At 24.6% G+C, this 14457-nt stretch overlaps 1 protein-coding gene across 3 annotated transcripts in view; it reads left to right on the forward strand.

Moving 5' to 3' along the window:
- LOC112600525 (otoferlin-like) overlaps positions 1 to 14457 on the forward strand; it is a 138315-nt gene that overhangs the window by 75274 nt on the left and 48584 nt on the right. For all 3 annotated transcript variants that reach the window (XM_025347772.1, XM_025347771.1, XM_025347773.1), the window contains exon 3: positions 218 to 406. In XM_025347772.1, coding sequence (XP_025203557.1) covers positions 218 to 406 — 189 coding nt within the window. The remainder of the gene's footprint in view (positions 1 to 217; positions 407 to 14457) is intronic.

Here is a 14457-nt window from a genome sequence, read left to right on the forward strand (position 1 = left end):
TATTATGAAACTTTTATAATTAAAAAGAGATTTTAAAAATAAATTTATAATTTGTATGGCCATAACTTATAAAAAATAATAACTGTTGAATGGTTTTAGTACATTTCAAACATTTACAAAAATCACTTTAGCTTATCGACACAATATTGTAAATATTTATTGTGCATCTATATAGTTATTTAGAAGAAATGTCATGCGTGTTTTTTTTTTTTTTTAGAACTTTGAATGGCCATTATCAAAACACTTAGAAAACGACGATGTGCTCATCGTGCAACTACTTAGTCATCAACGACATCAGTGCGACAAAACTTTAGGATATTACACTTTGCAAATGGACAAGGTAGTGGTCGAAGAGCACGTTCATCTAGTGGATTCGTTCTCAGATATAAATGACCGAGCTCTTCCGGTAAGTCTTAAATACTTTAGTTTTAATATTTAACTACAATACACCTATGTGAATATTATAATTATTGTGAACAATTTAAATTTTTATTTTACCAATTACCCGTTTTACGCGACAAAATTTTTCTCATAATTTGACAATTTTCATATAATTGTGTAGTCAGTTATAAGCTTATGACGTAGCACAATACTTCCATTTACTTCTTATCAAAATTAAAATCATATCGAGTTATTAACAGTCATAATAAATTTTAATTTACGAGAATTTGTTTTTCACAATGAACTTCGGTTATGCATCATTTGTTGTATCAATCATCATGATAGTGAAATGTTTATTTTGCAACAATATGAAACGGATCCATTCAAGTCTTATTCATACAATAGTGATTTCTCATTTTACTGAAATCCAGAATATGAACCTTTGTCTCGGACATAAGTGCTTTTACCATACTTGCCATTGTTATATTATTGTTATAGATACAGTATACTTAATACATTATACATAGTACGCTTAAATTTAAAATGATTGCACATCACACTGGTTTGCTTTGGCTCGTGTAAATTATTTTTGATTGGTATTTAGTATTTACATACTTTCATTATTTTAGCGGTTTGTTATTGAGTAAAAAAAAAAAAAAATTAAATAGAATATTTAAATACGTATAACAAATAATATTATCATATTTTGATATTTTAATATTCATACGTAGATTCTTATATTATTTATTTTGTTGATTATTTATCGAAAGTAGGGTATTTATTTTTATATTAGACAGTAAAATTACTAAATATATGTTATGATATGTTTATATTCGGTATAAAATGTCAATTATAATTTATAACTAAACATATATGTGGTTCTTAACAAAATATATTGTATATTTTTATAATGTATCTATAATTGTGTTATAAAATTCAATATTAAACGTAATTGATGTAATACTAACTGATAAATTATTTAAATTTTTTTACGTCGTAACACTCGTAACCTTTTAATACTATAAATTTAGTCTTTTCGATTTTTCTCAAGCATAGCTTCTAGATTCCACAAAATTTACAATTTTCAGTAACAATATCGTAAAATAAATAATAAATCTGAATTTTTTAACATTTGATAAATAATTACTTATCAATGTTTGTCTTATCAGCTGCTCGAATCGAGGTAGATTTGATGGTAAACAATTTGTTCTCCAATTCATCTATCAAAAAAAAAAAAAATTGGCCTAGTATACAATTATAACGAGTGAAATACTTTAATTTATTTAACTAATGTTAATACAGTAAATAGTGTTAGGATCGTTGTGCACATACCGATATTATCAGTTGTCGATATCGGTATTGGAGTCGGATGTATTTATCATATTAGCCAATAATTTCTAAAATATCGGATTAAATTAATGGGTTATGAAATTAGTATTACCTATACAATGTGTGTATATTCACTCATATATTATCCACACGTTGTACCATGAATGACTATAAAATTGCGTCGTGTGCTATAAGTTTTGATTTCGGTGATATTTTATTCATTTTTTAATATGAACAAAAAAATAAATAGCTTTATTAGCTTTTTTTGTGTCAAAAGCGTAAAAAAAAGTAGTCAAAAAGTTTTTGTTACATATTTTAGTTGTGGTGATATAATATGTAAAGGTGCTTTTTATACTTCGCATATAAAATTACGAAATGATGAAACCAAATTTCTTAATTATTTTCGTATGAGTGCGTCAACTTTTGATTACTTATTGGATAAATGAAATGATACAATACGAGGACAAGACACTTAAATGAGATTATGTGTACCACCAATGGAAATGTTGGCTGTTACTATAAGGTAAGCTAAAAAATAATATACAATACTATTATTATTATTATTATTATTTATGAGTATTAAAAATTAAAAAAAAAAAATAAAGAGTAAAATTATATTTTTTATATTGTGACAATACAAAATATACAATTTATCATATACGCTATTCATAATATGTTACCATTTTCTAAATTTATTGTTGGTCAAAATTTTGGATAAATTCTAGTGAATAAGTAGAAGCATTTAAAGGAATTAATCTAGTTTGGTTATTTAAGAAATTATGAGAATCTGTATAATTACGAGTGTATTCAAAGCGTTTATATGGTGAGTTCACTACTGGTAAAAATGAGAATCATGTGGTGATTGATTTGGTTATCGATGACGACGTAGTTTAATATTTTAAATTAATTTGATAACGCCCATACGAAAGATTCAAGTTTTTCATCTTTAAAAAAATGTTTAATTAATGGAATGACGGAAGCAAAAACTGATTTGTCTTCATCTAAACTAGAAGGGATTTTATCTTCTTGAAGTGCTTTTAAAATTTCCCTATCAAGTTGATCATCTAACTTTCGTTTACATCGATATTTACACGATTTTTTTATTGGATAATACTTTAGGATTTATAGAATCATAGAATCATCCATCGATTTTGAAGACTCAAGGTTGTCTTCAATATCCCTGGGGATAGTTTCATCTAAATTTGAAGCTGTTTTATTTTTTACAATAATTTTTAATAAACATTGTAGCTGATTATGATATACCTATAACTTTTTTGTTAAAAATTGGCTTGATTTTTTTTTTTTTTTGGGATCTCACAAATGCATCTCTTATATTTCCTCATTTTTGAATAATTAATTCACCTTAAAATATAAACTTTACTCTTTAATAGTTAATATTATTATGTATTAAAATATATTAAATATATTAATATATTATATTATATTATTGTATAAACTTATATTATTTTTTGCAGATATTTAGAAACTGGTAATACATTTACAGAATTTCATTATCACTATCGACTAGGTATTTTAACAATACAAAAAATTGTGAAAGATGTTTGCCCTCAATTATGGAGGATGTTTAAAGAAGAATATTTACCAAAACCATGTGAAAATAAATGAAGAGAAATAGTAAAGGAATTTTAAAAGTCCCTTTTTTCCTCACTGTCTCATAACAGTAGACGGTAAACATATACGTGTCAAAAACTTTTTTAATAGTGGATCTATCTGATTATAAACATTACTTTTCTATCATTCTCATGGCTGTAGTAGATTCTAACTATCAATTTATTTACGTAGACATAGGTGCATTTGGTAAAGATTGTGATTCGTCTGTTTTTAAAGAAAATATTTTTGGAAATTGTTAAATAAACAAAAGTTTAATATTTCAACATCAAAACCATTAATTTTTTTTTTTTAATAAAAATGTATGTTATATGTTAGTTGGCGATGAAGCTTTTACACTTTTTAATAATTTGTTAAGACCATACGGTGGGCATCAATTAAATATAACTAAAGGTATTTTTTAATTATCGTTTGACACGTGCCCGCATATATGTAAAATGTACTTTAGGAATTCTTTCAAGCAAATGGTATATTTCGCATAGGGCTTTAAATGCTTCTAAACCATTCGCCAAAAATATTGTTAAAGCGTGTGTAATTTTACACAATGTTGTACGCGAGAAAGGTGTTGTTAATGGGGAGAAAATCGAAAATTGTTATATTACTTCAAATGAACTTACAAGTATTCAACGTATTTCTACAAATAGAGGTGAACAAACAGCTAAAGAAATTAGAAATTCATATGCTAACTATTTTAAAAGCCTTTCTGATTCTCTACCATGGAAAATGTCAAAAATGTAATCATGTATTTTTCAAATATTTATATCGTTTAGTTTTTTTTTTTTTATTATTATTAATTAAACTATTATATTATGACGTGTAATATATATCAACTTTTATAATGTATTATTTTTATATAATTTGAACATTGTACCTAATAATATTTAACAATATTGTATTACTAATACCTGCCATACAATGTTACCACTATTGTTATTATTATTGTAATTTTTGACATAGCACTTGTGTGCTTTAAAGTATTGTAATAAACTAGTATGTGAACTATTAACTCACCAATGTTATGTTGATCTTCTTTACTCATTTCTTCAAAATTATTTTCTAAAAATAAAAATAAGTATTTCTCTCTACTCATTTTTTTTTAACCCTATCTTTATAGTTATCATTGAACTTATCTCCAATGTCGGACGTTACTCTATTAGTTTGATCAATGTTATAATATCGTACTTAAATGACATGTTAAAAAAAATATGTAAACAGATTTAATTTAAGTTATAAGTAAACTTTTTAAAATATAGGTAATAACCATACACCTGGTTAAAACGTACTTATAAAAAGTTTCTAAGTGACTGTATGTCTGTATAGTACACAATATTTTAAAATATAAACCATCAACGATTTCATCGTTGTATGGAAAATCAACTATTTAATTATCGGACGAAAATATTTATAATCAATTTCTAGCCATCATTTCGACTGCTACAACGATATCGGATTATCACGACTACATTTTTATCGTATCGGAACCAGTGTGCAATGAGTGCGTTACAAACAATGTTTATGCCATACATCCGACTCCGACATCGATATCAATGACCGATAATATCGGCGTGTGTGCAACAAGTTTAATATTAATTACACTGTATACCGTTTTACTAAGCAATAAACTATTTGAGATCTTAAAAAAAAAACATTTATATCCAGAATTAAACACATTGATAATCATTTTGTCAAACACAAAGAAATATACTTGTTATAATTGACTACTTGAGTTTAGAACTTGTTTTATTTTAAACCATTAAAAATATTAATTATGATAAGTAGTACTAATAAATAAAATACAATAAAATAATAAATACGTATTTATATAATTATAAATAAAAATGTGAACTTAACTAATAATCGCACTCATCACACGTATTAATGAATAACTATAATATAATAAATCCTAACCATTGTCTGAGATATCTTAAACATATTAATAATTAATAGATAATTTATGTATAAAAAAAAAACAATATATTTTTCTTTGAATGCAGTTTTCAAAGAAGTTTTCCCTCTACATTTCAGTAAATATTGTTTATATATTAAAACCATAGCGTAATTTTGATCAACATATAATAATATGATTTCTCAGAAATGTATATATATATGATACAGAATATACCAAATAAAAGTAACTTTGATGACTGTTAAACAATTATTCTGTTGTATATTTTACTGTACATAAGTCTTTACATATGATTATACTGTATAAATAATGAGTTTTATTCATTCTGTATAGTTTTTACCACTAAATTATGACTAACCATGGTAGATGTTTATGGTTCTAAAAATATAATAAGATAAAAATTTACTTTATAAATAATTAATCAACATTTCAATAAAATATTAATTATAAATAGCTATAAAAATAATTATATGAAATTTAGTTTGAAAATTAGATATACAATAATATAACTGCATTATCCTGCAAATTTAATCGTTAAATAATTATTGATAATAGTTATGGAAATGTTTTATTTTTATAAATGTCGAGATTAGTACTTATATATTATTATAATTGATAGGTAAGGTATTAATGTTAAATAACCACTAGGACATTTGGTGTATTCAGAAATGTATGCAATTATTTTTTATAACTATTAAGTCAAAACCAATTTGTTTATTTTAATTTTAATATTGGACTTTTCAAAAAAAGATCTATTGTTTCATGAAATAATGATTAATAATTAAGTTTCATTTTAAATGATTTTATGATGCATGTTACAAATTAATCCGGTACGCTGTCATAAATAATTTGTTGAAAAAAAAAAAAATGATTGCTTTTTGAACAACAATTCCAATTTTATGTGATATTCAACTATTAAAAATATATGTTAGTTATTAACTATAGATTTAACTCTATACGTAATTAATATTTTAAACATTATTAGAAAGCAATCAGAATATTATGTATGTTTTGTTTATTACATACAATAATAGCCGGTATATTGTATAGGTTAATTCCTTTCAGTTATTCACATGAATATATTATTATAATATTACAACAATACAATATAATATGTTATGTGATAATGTTATGATAATTATTATAATAAATTATTAAGGATTTTAATTTAAAGTCACATACAAACAAAATTATAATATAACTATTAAAACAATAGTTTTACAACACTGTTTATTCTTGTTTTAACACAATCGACAAATCGTAGTTTTTTCTCAATTAGTTTTGATTAAAAAAATAAGCTCACGCCTAACCCGATTCAGCACGACGCATTTAATCTCAAGACAATTAAAACCACGGTATAACATGGTTATGATATTATTAGTATAAGACTTAAAAACTAACTGAATGATGTGAAGTTGCAAAATTAATTAATATGTATATACCCTACGAACAAACCAATTCAAATAAAGTATATTGAATTTTAATGAATATCAAAAATAACGCAATTTTTGTTAAATATTAAAAACTATATAGTCACTGACGTGGCCATTTTTGTTTGCAAAATTAATGAAAACCGGCTTAACAGTTATGTCTATTTATTGAATGTAAAATTGTAAAACAATAGGCTCTAGGTAAACGATGTGCAATTTTTAAATCATATATATTATTTTAGTAAGCTATCGTGGTACAGTAGTTGTGCATAAAGTAAATAGACCTCGAATTAACAGTATATATTATCGGATAAAACAATAATTATTATTTGTTCATTTTGTAGAAGATAATGTGAATTATGATTACCACTATTTTACATAAAAAATATTCATTTTCGTCGTTGAAATTTATAATATTTTATTATATTTTCTGTCCTGTGCAGTATAGGTCACATAAAAAATAGGAAAAAGAAATATTGCGAAATACAATAAAGGATAAACTACAGGGTTTTTCTATATTTTTTATAATTTGATTTGACAGTAAAAACTATATCAACATTTCTATACAATGAGCATCGGGAGTTGTTGTAGTTCAACCAGAGGATGTTGAAAGCTAAAAAAACCAGATCAGTATTTGGAGTTTAACAAAATAACTACCCTTTTACACCCCCTGCGTATATAAAATAACATTTTTATCATGAATAAAAAAAAAATATAAATTTAAAAAGCTGTCAAAATTTTCTTTTTTGAAATTTAAATACTAAAATTAATAAAAAAAAAAAAAAAAAAACAATTTGCATAATATTATAAATATATTATTTTCTGAGCTAGTTAAGATTTTTTATGCCTTTAAAAAAACCGATAAAAGCCACATGTAGTTATTAACACTTCTAAATTTAGCCCTGAACAAAACAATAAATTAAATTTGAGTCGAAAAATTTGAATCTTTAATTCTTTGCTTTCTAATGATGTTTGTTTAGGTTTACTCATATAATTTTGATCTAATAGATTATGTACATACCTAGCTACGAATATACAACGTGGTGGTCTAAAATTTGAACTATTTACGTTGTATATTAGTACATTTTTAAAAACAATACTTGTTATTATCGTTTGACCACATTAAAAAATTATGCTTAAAAGAAAAAAAAATGGTAAGCGAATTTCTAATTTTAATTATCTCATATACCAACGTATAACACTATTTAAGTTCAACAACTCATGGTAAAAATATTTAAAAAAGACAAAATACATTTTTAATGTATTTTCGTCATCGTATATCTGACATACGTGTGTTTAATATATTCTAATTAAAGGTCAAATAATTCAATATTATCAAACATTTTATCGTTATAATTATTATTTGTATAACCTTTTATATTTAATAAGAAAAAAAATTAATAAAGTGTTTATTTTCCATATTAAATGGAGGAAAAAAACTATTAATATAATCTGTCGTTTGGCCAATTTGTATACGTCATGTTAATAGTAAATTTATACAAACTTGTATTAGTGTTTCATAATAATCATATAAAACAGATGATTAGTGGTAATTTTTCGATTACATTACACGTACGAGTATTGAGACTATCGACTCATATATAACGATGTCGCATTATCATTAAATCTTTGCTGAATCACCATTAATTTTTTAACTGTTTCATAGATTATTACGGTATTTATAATAATTATTCAGACAAGCAGATATACTCTATGATCGGTTAATCATCATAGTATTTGAGTTAGGTAGTAATATTTTAGCATCTTTCCGTGTATTATATCTAATCAGATGAAGTTATTCTTATTTTATTTATGCAGATTATTTCGTTTTTTTCATCCTGGGATAATTCTTATAGAAATGAACGGGGAGATGAGAAAGAGTGAATTACATTTTTTTTTTTATTTTGTTTCATCATCGGCTGGGCGCTACCACTTTACCACCGACACGTTTCGTTTTCTGCAAATAATTTATTGTTTACACTTTTATTACATAGGTCCGATCTTAACACCGTTGCCTTTATCCCGTGAACCACGAGCTTTTTATAGTAATACAATGTATTATTGGGTCACGTTTTTTTTTCTTGTTTAGACAAAAACTCAACGCAACGCCATTGTTAAACAGTAACAGCTACCTTACCATGGGTCCGTCCTTTCATTCATTACATTTGACCAGTTTAATATTATAACAATAATAATATAGTATTCAAATGAAAATAATAATTTATATGTATCATATAAATGTTACCTATCTTCTTGCTGAACTAACCCTCTCGACAGCACATCAATATTGAACGTGACTAAAATTGTTAAAATACCGCCTTTAAACCGTAATAATATTATTCGGCCCTCTCCGCGAGTTATACATTTTTTTTTTTTTTTGTTAAACGGGAAATTTTTGAACTATTTTGTAGAAATATCACTATCACTACTAAAGTTTTGTATTATATTATTTTACTGTTTATAGTTGATTGTGGTGGTCGTTGTTTTTTTTTATTTTTGATGATTTACTCAAAGACCTGTGCGAATTCATTATATCCATCTGAGTTCAGTGAATTATTTGTAAAAATGTTAATTAAAACTACCATTACAATAGCATAGTGAAATTTCTGAAAATATAATTACATTTTTAAGCACCAAACAGTGTAAACGAACAGTGAGCCGTATCACGTTTAATTGTCGGGAACTTTGAATGAATATTATTTTCTTTAGTTCAATTAAAAATATAATTATGTACATTGCACATACATTATCACAGTTTCAACTTTTTTGGTTTAACAGAACTTTTTGACATATATGTTTGTCTAAATATATAATATCAACTGAAGTACTTCGTTGGCACATGTGTTGTTTTTATCTCCGATTAGTATGATATTTGGATTTTGGGCTCGTTATCAGAATATTTTTATGTTTTTTATATCATTCTAGTTCGATACCCTAGCTATTTTTATGGGGTGTATACGATCGAACAATTCATCAAAAACGATTTGACAGACTTGAACACTAAAAATAATAATCATTTTTCATATTTTTTTATTAGTTTCCAGTAAAAAACTATTATAGCTGACTCAACATTTACGATATTTTTATCAACATATTGAACTGCACATTTAGCAATTACATAATATAGCCGTAGGTTGTATAGTTTGTTTATTATATATAACCAAAAAAAAGAGAAAATATAATAATAATAATAATAATAATACAGATAATATTATCTAAATCATAACGAGTTACATAAATTGATTAGATAATGAAAATTGGATTTAAATAATAACTATGGAGAATTCGTCGTGAACTTATTTTTAAGAATTTTGAACAATGAAAGCAGTGGGTTAAATAGCGTTCTTATTTCAGCCAAGAAACTGGAAACTGTATAGGAAATACTGTTTGTAGGATGAGCTGCAGTTATGTTAGCATATGACAGGACGAAATTGGATTTGATGACATGACGACGAATACGAGACTTTTTTGTTTGAGATTCTACCTTGTTTGGCTTTTTTTTTTAATTCGTTCATTTTTTTACATATAACACTTTTAGCCGATAGACTTCGATCTTTGGTACGATGCAGAGTGTAATGAATACCATCACATTTTACACACCTGGGCGAGTATAATCATATAATTGATGATTAAGGCACTAAGATGAACTGTTAAATTTGACGCGTGTTTTTTCGGTTATCACTATTGAGTAGAGCAGAGTAGAGATATTAAACATTCTTCAAGTATTGTTCGACGTAAAAAAGTGGTAGTCGCATTTTTATACTATTCGCACGTAAAACTAAGATCCCGAGCTCCGTCAGAGTATCTGATATACCAAATAAAATTGTATAATGTTAAAGATTACAAATCAAATCACTATTTCGTATCGATACAAATAGTAAAAAAGGAAAGTATGAAAATCTGCACTGGTACTTTTTAGATATGTCAAAGTTGTATAGAACTATTACGTAAATTATTAATAATGATGGTGTGGAGACACTTATACAAAAAAAATATTAATATTAAGTTTGCTGTTTTATTTTTTTATGTAGAATTCTAAAAAATTTCTGACGATCTTTAAATAGACCACCGGTATACGAATTAACTTGGGTACGTTTTTGAACGGAGGTAATTATTCACGCTTAACTATATTTTTATCGAACGGAAATACGTTAAATTTAATCTCATTATCTGTCGCTGACGAAATAGCAAAACGGTTCGATGACATGAAAGATTTTATTTTTTTCCTTTTATGTCAGAGTTCTAATGCGAAATTAAATTCTGTTTTGAATTCGTTGCAAAAAGTGTTTGAGGCGACACCGTATTATTTATACCCGACAAACAGCGATAAATATTATCTGTTTTTATAACTAAATGGGACATTGTCACTATAGGACATTAAATACACAGAGAGCGATACGTGCGTACATCGGTGGTGGTAGCAGCTAGAAACCGTAGTAAATAATGATAATAATAAAATCATATTCATTTAAACTTTGAGGTTTTCAATCTTTTGGGTTTAGAAAGGCCTGTAGGAAGATTGTGCCCATCATATTACTCACATAAAATATCATAATAATTTATACTAAAAACTATATGACACGAAAAACTGTCAGTTTTAACAAAACTATATGATACATAAATAAATATATAATACTTGAATAGTAGTATTCATAACTTATCGGTCTTGTCTTGGCGATTTCCCCTGTCACGGAGTATTCGAAATTCGTTTGACGTGTACACCCACGCTAATAATTTAGTTTCTAACCAAAATGTTATTGATAGTAGGTACTATCAATCATCGTGTAATTTAAACAGTTGTTTGTATTATCTCTTCAAGTTTCAACCATTAAATAAATACCGATAGTTTCGTTATCAGATGTAATATGTATTTCAGTATCTGTGTTAGAATGTTAGGAATAGTCAAGGTGGATATATCCACCTTGGGAATAGTATACGTGTTTAAGATTGTTCGTTATCATATTATCATGACACATATATATATTTATATATATATCAAAAATAGTATCTTTTGTCAAAAACATTAAATTTTCGTTAATATACACTCCAACAAGAGTTTAGCTTATGATACAATTTTTACAAAATTTAATGTACTGTGATGTATCGTTAAATAATATCATGTCCCTATTATTAATAATACTCAATAAAATTGTTTAAATCTCGTTCTTCAAATAAAACAAGTCAACAATTTTTATCTATACATAAATTCAATTTTTAGTTAATATTAATACAACGAAAATAAATATAAAAAATAAAATAATTTAAACCATGTGTAGTAATTATAATTTATACAACATAATTCATAAATAATATTACATTTTGTTGATCCTAATATGCTTTTTGTTAAATATTATTGTTACAGTAAATATAACGTATCCTTTTTTAATAGCAATAATATTTTTGAATTTGTAGAATATAATTTTATGTCAAAAATATATATCCAAAATATTTTCATGACAATATTTTATATGTTTATTCATATCATGAAAATTCGTGTTTATGGAATAAATCCCAAGCGGATTCCAATCCGTGAACGATTTATGGATTTATACTTTGCTCTTCTGGATTTTCTATGTTAATATCTTATGCAAATTAGATTGATAAGCATCCGACCCGTCAAACAACAAAAAAGAGGAAAAATTTAAAAATGTATTTGATGTCTTGAAGCATCTGGAAAAAATATATTTAGTATAATATACTTGTGAATTATAATATTTTGTTTTTTTATTGTCATTATTTTATTTTACGTTTTATTATTGACATAACATTTACTATACCTTAATTTTACTTCTGAAAAAAAAAAATATTTTATTTCTCTTTAATACTTTTTTGTTCCCGCTTGTGAATGATCAGAGGAAACAAAGAGCTATATAAATCATAAAATTCTTAGGTGTATCCCATATTGTTTGTTGGTAATCTAGATTATTTACGATCACGCACTTAAAACTTCTAGAAATCGAACTTTATTACTTTAGTCCTAAATTATAATGGTTGAAGAAACAAAACAAATATAAAATTATTTTATTTTTTTCTATTATTTATTTTATAACATAATGATTAAATATTTACAAAAAGTATTAAACAGATTATTTTTGTGAATGATTCAATAAAAAATAATATCTAAATTTACGTTTCATATTAAGCTTATATTATTAAGTTATATCTATTTCTGCTATAGATAATGTCATTTTAATAAATATTCATCTAATATACTTTACATTCTACAACTGTAAAATCCAATAATAATATACATGTGCCTATTTTAATATTTTAGTATGGGTTAACTTATGATATACTATTGAAAATATTTATTATTTTGAGAAAGATATTTAAAATTCAAACAAATAGTGTAATTTGTTTGTCAGAAAGTTAATTTAATTTAAAATCATTTATTAAATTTAAATACAGAAATATAATGTTTAAAATGTATATAATATAATAGTATTAATTGCAATTGTTTAAAGTATTATTTTTTATCTTCCTCAAGTAGAATGAATAGCTTAGTGTTTAATTTATTCGTTTTTTAATATTCTATACAAAATAGTAATTATGTACCATAACATTTAATCCATGCATTCAACATAGTTATTTAAGAAGTAATCAATTTTATACCTTAATTACACTTAATTACTTTAATCACTTTCGTAAATTCCAAATAATTTTTGATTTTATAAAATAAATTCTAAAATATATACTTTACAAGAAGAACATCAAAAAACCTTAAATTTTAAAAATAAAATTTACAAACAATTTGTAATTTATATGTATTTTAATTTTTATGCAATGAAACAAAAAAAAAAATTAAGGATTCGTCAGTTCAAAAATTTTGACAGAAGTTCAATATACTTTCATTGAATGACATCATCATTAGCAAAAGTTATATATATGGATTTATTGCTGTAACACATTTTATAACGAATGGATGACTATAAATTTTTCATTAAGCTCCCGCATAAAAAAATATGAACCAAATAGATTTTCTACAAAAACCTCCCTCAATGTTGAAAATAAATTATTTTTACTCGCCTAAAAGGTGATGATAGATATAAAAATTAAAAATATTCATCATTGTAAAATAAATACATTCATCACTCTGCTCTGGATCGTTTAAGAAAAGTTATAATGGTTGGTATCCTTATATAGTTTCCTTATAGTTTCCTTAGTTACCATCCGGATGGGTAGATAATGTGTTTTCTTACGGTTGATATAGTTTGAGAACTAAAAATTATTTTTAAATTTTCATTAACGGCATTAATATTATTATATTAGTAATTAATTTTAATTAATTACCTATTTAAATTAAAATTACTTTGTTAATACATTTTTAATGTACTTCGTCACATAATTTCAAAAAAGTTTTATTTTTAACATGTTCACAATATTGTTGTTTATTTCAACTTTATATTTATAAATAAAATGTTATGATAATATTACACACACACATATATATATATATCGTTTTAATACAAAATATGTGTTATACTCATAGGACTTAGCTAATTAAATATTTAAAAAATAACTATCCGTACTTAAAATATCAAATTAATAAAATGCAGTTTGCTCTAAGTTAAATTAACATACATTATGCATTTATAAATTTGAATTATTTAAAAATTCTCTTAAAAGTTTTGTTCTTAAAAACTACTTTAAAATTTTAAATGGAAATTTCGTTTTTTATTTTAAATATTCTATTTAATGAGAGTTTTAGATAAAACTCATCACAATTTTTATTTTCGTTAGTGAAGATATAAAATGTATATGAAATATTATATTATTTGAATG

The sequence above is a fragment of the Melanaphis sacchari genome, unplaced genomic scaffold (assembly GCF_002803265.2).
Source record: "Melanaphis sacchari strain LSU unplaced genomic scaffold, SCAv2.0 Contig65_pilon_pilon, whole genome shotgun sequence".
In the NCBI taxonomy this organism is placed as follows: Eukaryota; Metazoa; Arthropoda; class Insecta; order Hemiptera; family Aphididae; genus Melanaphis; species Melanaphis sacchari.